At 42.9% G+C, this 16,751-nt stretch overlaps 1 protein-coding gene across 1 annotated transcript in view; it reads left to right on the forward strand.

The window, feature by feature from the left end:
- The window catches only part of LOC106588780 (E3 ubiquitin-protein ligase TRIM71), a 52,182-nt gene that overhangs the window by 22,817 nt on the left and 12,614 nt on the right, over positions 1-16,751 (forward strand). Inside the window, exons 2-3 of the mRNA XM_014178184.2 lie at positions 7,382-7,549; positions 12,470-12,604. Of these exons, the coding sequence (XP_014033659.1) occupies positions 7,382-7,549; positions 12,470-12,604 (303 nt within the window). The remainder of the gene's footprint in view (positions 1-7,381; positions 7,550-12,469; positions 12,605-16,751) is intronic.

The raw sequence follows: 16,751 nt of genomic DNA on the forward strand, positions 1-16,751 counted from the left end.
GGCAATAAATAGGCCATAGTGGCGAAGTAATTACAATTTAGCAATTAACACTGGAGTGATAGATGTGCAGATGAGGATGTGCAAGTATAAATAGTGGTGCGCCAAAGAGCAGAAAAAAACAAAAACAAATATGGGGCTGAGGTAGGTAGTTGGTTGGATGGACTATTTACAGATGGGCTGGGTACAGCGGCAGCGATCGGTAAGCTGCTCTGACAGCCGATGCTTGAAGTTAGTGAGCCTTCTACTGAGGAGTGGCTTCCTTCTGGCCACTACCATAAAGGCCTGATTGGTGGACTGCTGCAGAGATGGTTGTCCTTCGGGAAGGTTTTCACATCTCCACAGAGGAACTCGGGAGCTCTGTCAGAGCCTTCTCCCCTGATTGCTCAGTATGGCGGCCAGCTCTAGGAAGAGTCTTGGTGGTTCCGAACTTCTTCCATTTAAGAATGATGGAGGCCACTGTGTTCTTGGGGACATTAAATGCTGCAGCAATTTTTTGATACCCTTCCCCAGATCTGTGCTATACGTGCAATTCCTTCGACCTCATGGCTTGGTTTTTGCTCTGACATGCACTATCAACTGTGGGACCTTAGATAGACAGGTGTGTGCCTTTCAATAACATGTCCAATCAATTGAATTTACCACAGGTGGACTCCAATCAAGTTGTAGAAACATCTCAAGGATGATCAATGGAAAAAGGATGCACCTTTTCTCAATTTTGAGTCTCATAGCAAAGGGTCTGAACACTTTTTTATTTTAATAAATTTGCAAACATTTCTAAAAAGCGTTTTTTGCTTTTTCATTATGGGGTATTGTGTATAGATTGAGGATTTGCATTTATTTAATCCATTTTGAAATAAGGCTGTAACGTAACAAAATGTGTAAAAAGTCAAGGGGTCTGAATACTTTCCGAATGCACTGTAGTTAGTCAGGCTCCCTCTCTCTATACCCTCATCCTTTCCTCACTCTTCCCCCTCTCTTCCTCACTCCCCTATTCCATCCGTTCCTCCTACAATCCATATCTAGTGGCACATGAGGAACTGTACCTGTAACTAATGTCAGATCTGTCCAGTCCTGTATAGTTATCATCATACCTTTCTGTCCATCTTTGTTATTGTTGACCCTGCTGGGCTGAGGCATGTAAACAAAGAGACACATCCTCACAGCTTGTGGCGGAGTACATGTTTGCGTTGGAGTGTGCGTGCATGTCTGTGTATGTGACAGAGACAGAGAGGGAGGGACAGAAACAAACTCTATGCAAATCCACATTTGTAAACTCTGTATTCAGAGAAATACTCTATGTAAAATATTCTTAGCCCTTGGTGACGAATGGTAGTATTCAGAACTCGTCTTATATGATGTGTCCTCCCGTCAGATAAAGTCACTGTTCCACTTGTTTCACAAGTTCTCAGTTGTCAATCAGGGTATAGATATAGCTGTGGGATCTGGGGCTGAGTCAGATCTGTTATTCAGAGAAAAGGACTCAATTACCCACCAAAGAGAGCTTCTGAATATCAGAACAGCGATTACTCACCTAAAAACTGGACAAAGATTTTTTCTTTAATGAGTCTGACACGAAGGCTGTAATATTGCTCCCGGACAATACCCAAATCCCCATAATTCGCATGAAGAAAATAAGGAAATACAGGGGTCGCAGATCAGGGTGCCTTGTGAGAATTCGCCGGCGAGTGAATAACCCCCCTCTACCATCCGTTCTATTGGTCAATGTGCAATCACTGGAGAATAAACTGGATGAGCTCCATTCAAGACTATCCTACCAACGGGACATTAAAAACAGAGTCGTGGCTGGTGCACAATGTCTAATATTAAGCTAGTTTTGAGGTATTGCTCGCTTGAGGTAGAGTACCTCATGATAAGCTGTAGACCACACTATCTACCAAGAGAGTTTTCATATATATTTTTCGCTGCCGTATATTTAACACCACAAATCGATGCTGGGACTAAGCAAACAAGAAAATGCTCATCCAGAAGCAGCGCTCCTAGTGGCCGGGGACTTTAATGCAGGCGAACTTAAATCCATTTTACCTCATTTCTACCAGCCAGGGGGAAAAAACTTGTGCAGCCAGGGGGAAAAAACTCTAGACCACCTTTACTCCACACACAGAGACATGTACAAAGCTCTCCCTCGCCCTCCTTTTGGCTAATCTGACCATAATTCTATCGTTCTGATTCCTGCTTACAAGCAAAAACTAAAACAGGACGTACCAGTGACTCGATCAATACGGAAGTTGTCAGATGATGCGGATGCTTTGCTACAGGACTGTTTTGCTAGCACAGACTGGAATATGTTCCGGGATTCATCCAATGGCATTGAGGAGTATACCACCTCAGTCACCGGCTTCATCAATAAGTGCATAGACGACATCATCCCAACAGTGACCGTACGTACATATCCCAACCAGAAGCCATGGTCCACAACGAGCTAAAGGCTAGAGCTGCCGCTTTCAAGTAGTGGGACACTAATCCAGACTCTTATAACAAATGTTTATTAGCAGACCCCCATAGTCCCAGTGGCCAAGAAAGCGAAGGTAACCTATCTAAGTGACTACTGCCCCGTAGCACTCACATCGGTAGCCATGAAGTGCTTTGAAACGGTGGTCATGGCTCACATCAACCACATCATCCCGGAAACCCTAGACCCACTCCAATGCGCATACCGCCCCAACAGATCCACAGATGACTCAATCTCAATCGCACTCCACACTGCCCTTTCCCACCTGGACAAAAGGAACACCTATGTGAGAATTATGTTTATTGACTACAGCTCAACACAATATTGCCCACAAAGCTCATCACTAAGCTAAGGACCCTGGGACTAAACACCTCCCTCTGCAACTGGATCCTGGACTTCCTGATGGGCCGCCCCCAGGTGGTAAGGGTAGGTAACAACACATCTGCCACGCTGATCCTCAACACTGGGGCCCCTCAGGGGTGCGTGCTTAGTCCCCTCCTGTACTCCCTGTTCCCCCACGACTGTGTGGCCAAGCACAACTCCAACATCATCATTAAGTTTGCTGACCACCCAACAGTGGTAGGCCTGATCACCGACAACAATGAGACAGCCTATAGGGAGGAGGTCAGAGACCTTGGTGTCCACATCACCAACAAACTATCATGGTCCTAACACACCAAGAAAGTTGTGAAGAGGGCATGATAACGCCTTTTCCCCCTCAGGAGACTGAAAAGATTTGGCATGGGTCCCCAGATCCTCAAAAAGTTCTACAGCTGCACCATCGAGAGCATTCTGATCAGTTCATCACCGCCTGGTATGGCAACTGCTCGGCATCCGACCGTAAAGCACTACAGAGGGTAGTGCCCCAGTACATCACTGGGGCCAAGCTTCCTGCCATCCAAGACCTATATACTGGGCAGTGTTAGAGGAAGGTCCAAAAAAGGCCCCCAAAAAACATTTACCCCTACCTACATGTACAAATGACCTATTTAGTAAATCTTTTCTTAACTCTATTTTCTTAACTGCATTGTTGGTTAAGGGTATGTAAGGAACCATTTCGCGGTAAGCATTACACCTGTTGTATTCGGCGCATGTGACAAATAACATTTGATTTGATATGACCCCATTTCAGACCGCCACTTATTTACACCCCTTTTAGGGGGGGGGGGGTGTTGTTATATCATGGGGTCTGTTTTGTATTTCAAATTAGGGAGGTGTTAAACATTAGTAGTATAAATTAATTTACCTGCTAAAAAGCAAAGAACCATTCACACAGACCCAATGCCTGTATTTTGGTTACAAGGTCTGTGGAAATGCAGGAATCATGACTAGGTCTTTAGTGGGGTTTTAATTTACCCTGTTTTTGTTTTTTACCCCATTCCTCTTTGAGATATACAACAAAGCAGACATGGTAAATTTGTGGCATTTTGGTCTGTGTATGAAAGGGATAATGTGAAAGAGTCATGGTTGTTCTACAAAAATGTTTTATTTTACAGTGTTTCTCCAAGGCAGGTTGAGCTTCTGACACCATGGTGTGATGTTACTGGCTAGTCAACCCCCTCCCCCGTATCCCTTTGGCTACAAAGAATGTGAATTCCAGTCCTAACTACCACTACAATGCTATTGCCAACCTTTTATATTTGTTTACCAGAGAGCTAGCCACCATGCTTGCTAACCTTTTAGTTTTATAAACCAGAGAGCTAATAGCCACCGTGCTGCTAACCCATTAGCTTTCTTTACCAGAGAGCTAGCAACCATGCTAACCTTGTAGCAAACCAGACAGATAGCCACCATGGTAACATTTAGCTTTGTATACCAGAGATAGCCATTAGCCACCATGTAAATTGTTTAGCTTTATGTTACTGTTATTATTCTACTTTGAAACAAGGAGGTTTACGTGTGTGTGTGGGGGGGGGGGGGTGCATAGGGGGAGGGGAGCAGTAATGTCCGGTGCACTAATGAAATACAATAACTCACTTCGCTGTAGCTCTGCTTCACTGAAAGGGTTTTTATGGGTGTGTGTGTGTGTGTGTGTGTGTGTGTGTGTGTGTGTGTGTGTGTGTGTGTGTGTGTGTGTGTGTGTGTGTGTGTGTGTGTGTGTGTGTGTGTGTGTGTGTGTGTGTGTGTGTGTGTGTATGAGCGAGCGTGTGTAACATCCTTCCCAGAAGGCCCCCAGGCTCCCTAGTCCACAACCCATTTCACACACCTTCCATGTTTTCCTTCCTCTGGTGTGTGTATGTATTTGTGTGGGCTTATATGCAATGTTTCCGCTTACGTGGGTAGTGTATGTGTGACATGCATGCATACATAGAAGGTCAAATATGTGTCATTCTCTCCTGTCATTGGCAGTTGTACCATCACATACAATAGGGGCGGCAGGTAGCCTAGCGGTTTAGAGTGTTGGGCCAGTAACCGAAAGGTTGCTGATTCAAATCCCTAAGCCAGCAAGGTGGGAAAAATGCCCTTCTGCCCTTGAGCAAGGCAGTGGACATTGATTTAAGGCAGCTCACCCTACCTCTCTGATCCAGGCTGTATCACATCTGGCTGTGATTGGGAGTCCCATAGGGCGGCGCACAATTGGCTCAGCATCGTCCGGGTTTGGCCAGGGTTGGCCGTCATTGTAAATAAGAATTTGTTATTAACTGGCTTGCCTAGTTAAATAAAGGTAAAATATATGTATCTTTTTTTTAATTCAGAGGGGTTGGGTTAAATGCAGAAGACACAGTTCGGTTGAATGCATTCAGTTGTGCTAAGTATCCCCTTTCCCTTCCCTTTCCCATAGGAACCTGTCTTTCTTTTCTTCTTTTAAAATGGTAATGCTTTATTGGGACCTGAGAGCTGAACACAGGGAGCAGAGAATAGAGAGCCTGGTCTTGGCTTTATGACTTTATGGTCAAGGGTCACACAGCCTGCTTAGTGGGGTCATAAACAGTTATAAAGCCTGCATAAATGGTTACAATAGCTAGGAGGACAGTGGTTGTGATCAGGAGTGGATTGGGGTGGTGTGTGTGCGTGACTCTGTGAATTATTTGTCCCTAAAGGCCTCCTCTGGTTCTAGAATGTTCTGTGTAGAATTTACAACCCCCGCTAACGTGGTAGCACACCTATGATGTCAGCTTTTCTCTGAAACACATCTTGTTTTTCATGTTTCTGTGTCATGTGCTTTCTGTGTGTTTGTTGTTGTCAACGTGGGTGTGTTGTGTTGTCACTCAGGCTCATGTAATGCCTAGACAATTTGTGTGTGTGCTTGTTTAACTATGCTTATGGATACCAGAAGACCTCACAAGGATACTAAAACAAGGACAAATCGGACAATTTTTGGTCCCCACAAGGATTGTGTGTGTGTGTGTGTGTGTGTGTGTGTGTGTGTGTGTGTGTGTGTGTGTGTGTGTGTGTGTGTGTGTGTGTGTGTGTGTGTGTGTGTGTGTGTGTGTGTGTGTGTGTGTGTGATGTATTCTTGGAGGCTATGAATCTGGGGAATTGGGGAATCTACTCCTCCTGCTAGTGGATCCTGTGTGGGTCCATCAATAATATTAAATCCATTCCAGGTGTTATGTAATCCACAAGAAACCCCAGCCTGTGTGTGTGACTCATTGTTGCAGCTGACATGATAGTGGAGGTGAAGTCCCTATAGTAATTGTCTTTATACAACTGGCCATGTAATCTATCTACAGTGAAAACATGACACCACTGTTCTCTCTGTAAGTCTCATCTCAACATCGCAATCATGCTTGACACAACAATGGTCAAAATCCTTCAGCCAGTTTCTGTCTCTTCTCAGAAAAGCAAAACTTTATTTTGTGTGTCTAAATATCAATTAGAATATGTAATTAAAGGAATGCTGAATGCTCAATTATGTTGGTTTTTCCTCCTTAATATTGAAATATCAAAGTCATTTTTTAGTTAGTCCAATCTATCCGATGTCTTTGAAAAAAGTGAAAGGAAAAACAACATGAAAGAAGAGTGAAGAGCAGATGTGTTCTAGGGTCTAATGATCAGGATGATTTGGCTCATTGGTTGGAGATGGAAGACTTTCTCTCCTGTCTGACCCTCACCCCTCCATCTATACACAGCTGCATTCCATCCTTTTGTTCTGCCCTCCCCTTGGTGAGGCTGAAGAAGGGGGAAGGGAGGAGGTGTGGAGGGGCTGGAGGAGGAAAAGAGAGGGATGGAGGAGAGGAGAAAAGGAAAAGAGTAGCATAAAGTAAAGTGTGTGTGCGTGAGTCATTATATCATGCCTCCCCTGGGACCGTAGCCATTATTGATGGATAGATTGCTGTTCCCACCCCCCTCTACTCACATTGGACAACATTGATCCCTGTCGCTCTGGGATTTGTCGCTCAGCGCATATTTAATTAGTCTTTTGTTACCAATCACAGTGTATAGGAGTTTGGGGTAATTCTAATGGTTACATGTGACTATCAATGAGTCAGCATTAAATCATTTTATTTCTGTTATATTTAAATATAATTCAATGTGTTGAAATTATAGATGTATCAATGCATTTTGTTACGATCAGTTGTTGATGATCTTTTTGGAAGGTTTCACTTAGTGAGTCAGTTTCCTGAAACCAAATATAAGCTTATGTGTGTGTACGTGTGTACTAACCCTTCTTATTGGTGTATTGATCCATAAAGCCCCATATAGCGCTGTCTTATCTCACTGTCAGCCCTCTGAGCCTGAGGAGGATCAGGGGACGTGTTCAATCAAACAGGCACTGCAGCATTTACATGTCAACACACCTCATAGTCAATAAAAACACATCTCCCAATGGTTTCTGATCTCATACACTCACCATGACAATTAATGCTTAACATATTAAAGCACTTAACCCATTAGGAAATGATATATTACATATTTGATCATGTTTTGATAGCATGATTTAATGAACTCTCTCCCTCTCTCATCTAGGTGTTTCTGTTTTTCTGTGAGACGTGCTCGGTGCCGATCTGTAGGGAGTGTAGTGTGGGCAGACACGTGGGCCACAGCTTCGTCTATCTTCAGGACGCTGTCCAGGATTCCAGAGCCATCACCATCCAGCTACTGGCCGACGCACAGCAAGGAAGACAAGCTGTACAGGTGAGTGTCTGCGTGTGTGTCAAATCAAATAAATCCTATTTTATTTGTCACATGTGCCAAATAAAACCTTACTGTGAAATGCTTACTTGCAAGCCCTTAACCAACAATGCAGTTTTGAGGATTTAAGAGTTAAGAAAATATTTACAAAAAAACGAGTGAAAAAAAAGGAACAATAAAAATAACAATAACGAGGCTATATACAGGGGGTACCGGTACCGAGTCAATGTGCAGGGTTGTTTTTGTCCCAGCACCAGTTTAGAAATGTGGATATTCTGCATATCACCCACACACTCCTATCACTGTAGCATGGGGTTAGACATAGCCAGCTGGCCCTGGGAGGGGGTGGGTCGCCTGGGGTGACGGGGGTAGGGGATAGGACTGGGGGTCAAAGGGGAGGGAGTGGATAGGGGGAGGAGGGGAGGGCAGAGAATGGCATTTATGCAAGTTACGCATGTGAAAGAGAGGAAGTGAGGGGGAGGGGGTGAGACGGGGAGGATGAGAAGAGGAGAGAGAGAAGAGGAAAGGTAAAGCAGGACGAGGGGAGGGGAAGAGAGGGGGTGAAAAAAGTGGGGAGTATAAAGGGAGACGGGTAAGACGGAGGAAGGGAGAGAAGATGGGTGTTACAGATTATGCTAGATAGTATCTAGTCAGCCATGGTGTTGATACCCATGTCCTCCCACACAGCCACGTGTTCACTGACAAGCAGCTGGCACTGAGACTGAGAAAAATGTTATCCAATTTTATTTGTCGTGTACATACATAGATTTGCAGATGTTATCGCAGGTGCAGCGAAATGCTTGTGTTTCTAGCTCCAACAGTGCAGTAATCCCTAGCAATAATAAAATAAACAATACACACATAATAATAATATTTAAAAAAATTGATATATTAGAACGAGCAAAACTTTTACACATAAATAGTATTCTATTCATTCTATTTCTATGGTTATAGAAAATCTTTACTTTAAGAAACGTTGCCTTTATTGTTGTACAGTGTTGTGTTATTAGTCATGGATTTTGAGAGTAGGTTTGCCTATTAGTACCAAAGGGTTAACTGTTAAAAAACAGTTACTGATGTAATCACTCTGTCTGACACACATTCTCTGAATGCCCACTGGAGACGGCAAAATGAAGTTCACTCCCTCTGAACTGTTGAGAATGGTTTGGAAACAGATGGGTATGATGCTGAAAGGGATGCTTTGTTACAGTACTTCCTGGAAACCAGAGTTACCAGGAGTTGTGAGATGTTATGTAACCTCCATGGAACGTTGGGCAATGTTGTGAACTTCGACACTGGAAGGTGTGTGTAAAGCCAGGTGTACAGTAAACGACTTTCAAAATCCTAAAATCGCTGAGACTCTCACATGAAACAACCATCTTTCCTTTAGTTTTTTGTGTCTTGCCAACATAGTGGCGTGCACACTGAACAATGTGGAACAGACAGGGGTCACACACTACAAGATTCTTCACTTGGTCGTGAGGAGTCTCCATACCACGCTGTCTCGCTAAAACAATGATCTGATGATGAGATTAGATTTTACGTAGCTACAACGAGCTGTGGTTCAAAGCAGCCTCGGAAATATTTTCAGTCAGACATTCAAGCTTGCCATACAGAGTTGTAATATCTAGCTAACGTTTTGAATTGAATAAAATTGCTTGTGTACTTCAGAGCTGTAATGATTTGACTCATTGGCTTTGGCAAGTACAAACGCATACTAGCAGTAGTCATGGCCCCTGCTCCAGAGTCGACACATTCTGGGGGATGCAAAACAATGTCATCATCTCACTGGTTTCTTCTCGGGCCAGCTCTCATTGGCTATGTCTGAGTACCGTTCTCAAAACTTGTCTTTGCAGATCTCATGCTACAAGAGTATTGTAGATTTTGTGCCGATAAAATCGATAAACCAATAAAATCTGTTTGAAAATATTGGGACATCAAAGACGAGATCTGTAGCCCTCAGACTGCGTCTCATTAAACGAGCGTCGGTGACGGCCGTTCGCACCGAGTAGGCAACGACATGGGGATTTTGTCTCCAATCTCAAAAACTTGTCTGGGACAGCTAAATCGGGGCCGACATTATGTAGTCTACACCTGGCTTTACCCTGGTCAGGACTGAGCGTAACCCTGAAACACTATCTAGTCCAGCAAGCCAAGCCAAGGTTACGTTACGTTCGTCATAAGAAGAGTCCACATTATCGTCACTCTACAACTAGTCCCTCTCTCTATATCCTGATACAGACCTCGTACAGGCACACACACACCACCTCTGTACCAGAATAGTTCTGCCCACTCTGACCTCTGACTCTGGACTTGTGACCTGCTGGTTGGCCGGAGCTGCCTTACGCTGCTTTCTGATTGGTCAATTCTACCTCCTGTGTCCCAAGCTGCTGCTGTATTGGCCACATGTACAATGATCAGCCATATGGATGCTTAACAGTTGAATACATTTTACATGAAAAATATATACATTTTTGTCATTTAGCAGACACTCTTATCCAGAGCAACTTACAGTAGTGAGTGCATACATTTTCATACTGGTCCCCTGTGGGAATTGAACCCACAACCCTAGCGTTGCAAGTGCCAAGCGCTCCCAACTGAGCCACACAGGGCAAGGACCACATACTGTATCTCCCAGTTTGAGTTACGCATTTCAGCATACAATTAGTCCTAAATCTCCCTCTCTCTCTCCTATCACTCTCTTGCTCTCTCTTTCTCCCCCTCTCTCTTCCCCCTCTCTTTCTCTGTCAGTATTGATGAAGCCATTCCCCTCCTCCCTTCCTGCTGTTGTCTCCAGGGGTCCTGATATAGCTGAACCTTTAGCTGCCCGTCCCAAACGGCCAGTGGGAGAAGAAAGGACCCTGCTGTCAGGCTTTGTTCCCCAGGGTGTGGGTCTTTAGCCATGGATCAGGGGTCAATGACCTCAGGGGGATTTAGGTGACCTTTGACACCCCACTCCGGGTGATGTCACAAAAGAGTCCCTCCCCCCGACAGTGTGAGGTTCAAATCACCCCTGACCCCCCAAATGAAGGAGGGAGAGGTACAGACTGATAAAGAGAGAGAGAGTGGAGGAAAAGAGTGATAAAGACAAGAGGGAGAGAGTAGAGGAAAAGAGTGATAAACAGAGGGCGAAGAGTAAGGAGAGGGGGGAAAAGAAATGGAGGGAGGGAGGGAGAGAGAGAGAGACATAAATGACAAACAATATACAAAACATTAAGGACACCTGCTCTTTCCATGACATCGACTGACCAGGTGAATCCAGGTGAAAGCTTATTGATGTCACTTAAATCCACTTCAACCAGTGTAGATGAAGGGGAGGAGACAGGTTAAATTAGGATTTTTATGCCTTAAGACAATTGAAACATGGATTGTGTATGTGGAGGGTGAATGGGCAGACAAAAGATTTAAGTGCCTTTAAACGGGGTATGGTAGTAGGTGCTAGGCGCACCGGTTTGTGTCAAGAACTGCAACGCTGCTGGGTTTTTCACACTCAACAGTTTCCCATGTGTATCAAGAATGGTCCATCACCCAAAGGACATCCAGCCAACTTGACACAACTGTGGGAAACATTGGAGTCAACATGGGCCAGCATCCTTGTAGAACTCTTTAGAGACCTTGTCCATTGAGGTTGTTCTGAGGGCAAAATGGGGGGTGCAACTCAATGTTAGGAATGTGTTCCTAATGTTTGGCATGCTCAGTGTATACTAGTAATATAGAATTGAATGTGTTTGAAAATGATTTTCCATACATTTTCCATTAGGTCCCCTTGACGATTTTTACCGCACTATTTTAACATTTTTGCAGTTTCCTTTAAAATGTAACCCCTCATCAGTGGTGGAGTGGAGGGTAAATGCTTTTTACACACCTTTTGTATTTGGAGCCAGCGTTTACCTACCTTTTGCGGAAAAATGCATTGAAAATATAGGAAGCATTACTTTACTCACAGTGAACGGCAATAAGTGTTTACCCAACTACTTCTTTGATTTTTTTTTACCACTACATCACTTCCCCTCATATAGAGTGAGAACAACATGATGGTCAAAGTGACACTACTCCCTCTACTACTTCATATCTTCTTACTCACTCATTGACTTCAAAAACCACTGCTCATGTTGAGAAATAGTTTGGAACTAACTACCAGCAATGTTAGGAGGGATGTAGTGTCATTGTGTTGTGTGAGGTTATGTGCTATTCCTGACCCTCAGATATCCTGTGTCCTGTCTACTTCCTGTATTTTAGTACGTCATATCAGAGCAGGTGCCTGGTCACATAAGAAGGTGATGATGTGTCATAGAGTGTCTTTAAAGGTGCACTGCAGTTGCTACATCAATTTTTGGACTTTTCCCCAATGATTCTTGAAAAATATAACGAAGAAATAAATGCCTCATGAGCTTAGTTCAGCTGTCATACCCCATCAGAACCCAAAATATAAGCTTATTTTACTCCAACGTTTGTAAACAAAGTAAATGTAAACCAACATTGTATAGCCTCAAAACATTGTTAAATCTATACTTTTGATAGCATGGATGGTCAGTCCTTGCATCTACAGCTTTGTCTATGCTTTTGAGAGTGTTTACATGTCTCCAGCCCCATCCCTCAGCTTTTTACTGAATGCTTTGTTATTGTTTTAACTGCGGATTACACCTTTAAGTCATATCTCCTGGCCACTTCCTGTTTCCTGCATGATGTAGTTGATATTCCTGTGTGGAGTTGACTATGGACCAACCAGGAGGTGGTGTGTGATTGTTCAAACCCCCTGTTATATTCTATTACCTCTGCTGTAGCTGAGTATATGAAAAAGTGTGCTATTTATGACCTTGTTAGTTCTTCTTCATCTGAGAATGGGGCTTCTTCATCTGAGAATGGGGAAAGTCCAGTGGTGTTGTATGATATTTCTAACCCTATCATGTTCCCCTGTTCTAGCTGAGCATGGAGAAAGCCCAGGCCATAGTGGAGCAGGTAGAGATCAAGGCCAAGGTGGTTCAGACAGAGGTGAAGAACATCATCCTCAGACACAAGAAAGCCCTGGAGGAGAGAGAGTGTCAGCTACTCTGGAGGGTAAGTCTTTTCTTTTCTCCATCTGTCTCTGTGTGTCTGTCTCTGTGTGTCTGTCTCTGTGTGTCTGTCTCTCTCTCTCTCTCTCTCTCTCTCTCCCCTCTCTCTCTCCTCTCTCTCTCTCTCTCTCTCTCTCTCTCTCTCTCTCTCTCTCTAGTTTACATGGTTAGAGAGCTGGTCTAACAGGTGTTAAGTCACTGTTTGACTGACCTGTTTTAAACAAAAGGTGTGTTTCAACTGTAGACATGTTATGAAGTGGGAATCACAGGAGGTTGTTGGCACCTTAATTAGGGAGAACGGGCTTGTGGTATTGGCTGGAGTGGAATGGTATCAAATACATAAAACACATGGTTTCCATGTGTTTGATGCCATTCCATTTGCTCCATTTCAGCCGTTGTTATGAGCCGTCCTCCCCTCAGCTGCCGCCACTGGTGGGAATCTGTTCACACATCTAGACACTGGTTCTCCATGTTTGGTTCTACATGTCTGCATACCCACCTAACGGTGTAGGGGAGTATTTGCATGTAGCTGGAATGTGAGGTGTGGTATGTTGGATTTTTACACGTGTTGCCTGACACAGGTATGACCATGTGGCCCCAGGCCTCAGAACCAGGAAGTGGGACCTAATTCTCCCTGTCCACCCACATGACTTACGACTTTACTAGTGCTTTGTGTGTGTCTGTTTGACTCAGCCAGTGTTCACGAACCTCTCTCTTTACCTGGCCTAAATGCAGAGTGAAACCTGACCCATTGAAGATTCAATAACAAACAGAGTCAACTGTACCCAGTATCTCCAGGTTCTGATAGACAACTCTCTCTCTGACTCTGAAGAGGAAGTCTTGGATTTAGAATCAAAATGGGCTGCTGTTGGAGCTCAATAATAAGATATATCAACTCATGTGAAACCCAGAGAGCCAGTGGTAACATATGCATATACTCACAGACAAGTTAAAGGAAAATGTGATTTGATTTAAAGGGAAATGCAACCGTTTTTATCTTCATATTCATCATCTCCAGCACCACCATCAACATATGTGAAAATGGCATGTTTCTATGTTTTGTAGAAAAAAAAGATAAAGGAAGATAAATGTTTCCAACAACATAATTGGTGTACATTATGTGATTTGAACCAATTATGAGTAGGCCTTGCTTACTAATTGCTATTTACACGTTTGGGGTCGTGCTGGAGATGATGAATATGAAGTCTATTTTTTTTTTTAAAGACCCTTTAATATGCAGAATACTCATATTCGTGTGAGCGTGTATGTTTGGGTGTGTGTTCGAAAGGTGCAGGGGCTGGCGGGAGGAGATCATGGTTTTAATCATGTATTCAAAAGGACACTGCTGGCCTGCCACACGCACACACACCCTTCATGTTTTAACCTGTCAGGGGTGGACCCATAGCTTTAACCTGATCCTCACCAGTCTCCCATTAAAACCAACCTTTACTCATAGCCTTCCGCTAGCACCATTAAAAACTACAGCTGCTGATGGTGTGTGTGTGTGCGTGCGCATGTTAGACCTGGGACGATAAACCGCAAATGACCTTACTGGATCACTTATCGCAGGCATTTTGCTGATATCGTTCATTGAGTAGCCACGATAGTAGCCTATACTAGAGAAATGTGCCATTTTAAATTAAATCAGTTTGCTAATATGGGTGATTGTTGGGACAAATTATGGCTACAACCATCAAACTAGCAGTAGTAGTTTAAAAAAAAACTGGTTTATCGCATAAATTCAGGCAATTTATCGCGATATAGATTTTTGTCCATATCGCCCAGCTTGTGTGTGTGAGGTCAGAAGATAGAGGAGGTTTTCACTTACCTTGTTCTCTCTTTAAAGCCCTCATATATACCCACAGAACCCAGCTTCACTTTTCTCTCCTGATAAAGTCATTAAAGGCTAACTCCGTTACACACACACACACTCGCTCCTTCTCTTTGAAATTTAAGCAGTCTTTTGTGTGTGCGAGTGCACGTGCATGAGTGAGTGGAGGGAGAAGGAGTACACCTAACGAGGAGATAGGGAGATTTCTGTTGCGTGGTTTAACCATCAATTGTGCACGCATGTGTGTGCAAGTCTGTGTGTGTATGTGTGAGACAGAAAGATCCAGGTTGGGGGCTCCCTCCCATCTCCGTAACAGGATTATCCCTGATTCAAACCACACTTCTACTTCCAACAGGGTCTAACAAAGACCCCCCTCTCTTTTAGAGCCTCCTTTGTTTCTGCTAAAAGGCTCTATTTAACATAGAGCCAGACAGGCTGGGGGTTTAGTCCTTCTCTTTAACATAGGAAGAGGTTGGCCTTTTGTTAAGTTTTGTGTAGTCATGTTATTACCCCCACCCCCATCCCTTCTTCCTCTGTTGAATGGCCTTTTCAGTCAGTCAGTCAGTACTGTCACTGTATTACCCTTTACAGACTTTACGGTGTTGCCTGTAAACAAAACCAAAAATCTGCCGTTTTATTTAGAGCCCAATTCCTACAGTCCTACATGTTTAGGTGCCGGCATGTGAGTGGGCCGAGTGGGCCGATGTCTATTTTACTAAAACCATTGAATATACACCATCACAAAGAAATCCATTATTCATTAGTTTAAGCAGGTCCTAAGAAACATAAGACTAATAAAATGTATTTTCAAAATAATAGAATGGCAATGCACATGAAATCAATTGTTATTTTGTTCATTAAACGGACAAGACACACTTAGGCTCCCCTGATCACAGTCAGTGGTGGGAAAAAGTACTCAATTCTCATACTTGAGTAAAAGTAAAGATACCTTACTAGAAAATGACTCAAGTAAAAGTGAAAGTCAGCCAGTAAAAGTCTAAAAGTAGTTGTTTTCTGCCCTCGGAAGAGTCCCCTTCTTAAGCTCAGCAGATAGATAAACTCAGTACAGCTACTGTGCTGTTGATTTATTGCCACCACTTCATAGGTACAGTAATACTGACTGAAATGAGTAAAACTGAAATATAGAAAGAAAAGAACAATGAGTATGAGTCATTGTGTGCTAGCTGCATACTAGGCTTCATTCTCAATAATAACACAGCATGTATTTGTATACATGTTCATGAACACAGAAATACGCGGCATTATGCATTAAATCGGATGTAAATAATTCCCCAAAACATGACAAGAACAAATGCACTGAACAGATATCCATGTGGCTATCAAGAAGATTCATGAACCTCATTAAAAATGATCATTCATACAAAATATCATCATGAATTGAATGCCAAATATGTTATGATTAATTTTACTTACAGGCAATGCTTCTACAAAATGATAGCAAGAAGGATGGAGTTTCATAATGTCTGCAGCTCCACAGTGTGACTTTCACCATTTTGGAACGTAAACAATTTTTATTCTACAGGATTTAGCATATTTAACGAACAACACACATCAACACAGGATAGTGGCCCCCAAGTGGTCAACAATGGAATTACACGATAGCCAAAACTCAAACCCAACTACAGGGGCCAGAACAATTGTGTTTTAAGTATACTTAAGTATAAAAATTAAATGTAGTTGCTAATATATACGTAAGTATCAAAAGTAAACATATGAATCATTTTTAAATCCCTTATATTAAGCAAATCAGACGGCAAAATTTAGTTTTTTTTTTAATTTACGGATAGCGAGGGTCACACTCCAACACTCAGACATAATTTAAAAGCAAAGCATTTGTGTTTAGTGAGTCCGCCAAACCAGAAGCAGTAGGGATGACCAGGGATATTCTCTTGATAAGTGTGCGAATTGGACCATTTTCTGTCCTGTAAGCATTCAAAATGTAACGACTAACTTTGGGTGTCAGAGAAAATGTATGCAGTAAAACATACAATATTTTCTTTAGGAATGTAGTGAAGTAAAATTTGTCAATGATATAAATAGTAAAGATACCCAATAAAACTACGTAAGTAGTACTTTAAATAATTTTTACTTTACACCACTGATCACAGTTAACATACATGATTTATAGTAGGCTAAGAATATAATAAAATATACCAGATCAAATACAAATAATATTTTCCCCACATAACGTCACGACAATCTGTGAAACCGAACCCAAGGCAAGCCCATGCGTTTTTGATACACGTTTCATCTCTTTCCTACTCTTACTCAGCTTTGTTTGGGAGCAGGCGTAGAGTCT

The sequence above is a fragment of the Salmo salar genome, chromosome ssa27 (genome assembly GCF_905237065.1).
Source record: "Salmo salar chromosome ssa27, Ssal_v3.1, whole genome shotgun sequence".
Taxonomy (NCBI): Eukaryota; Metazoa; Chordata; class Actinopteri; order Salmoniformes; family Salmonidae; genus Salmo; species Salmo salar.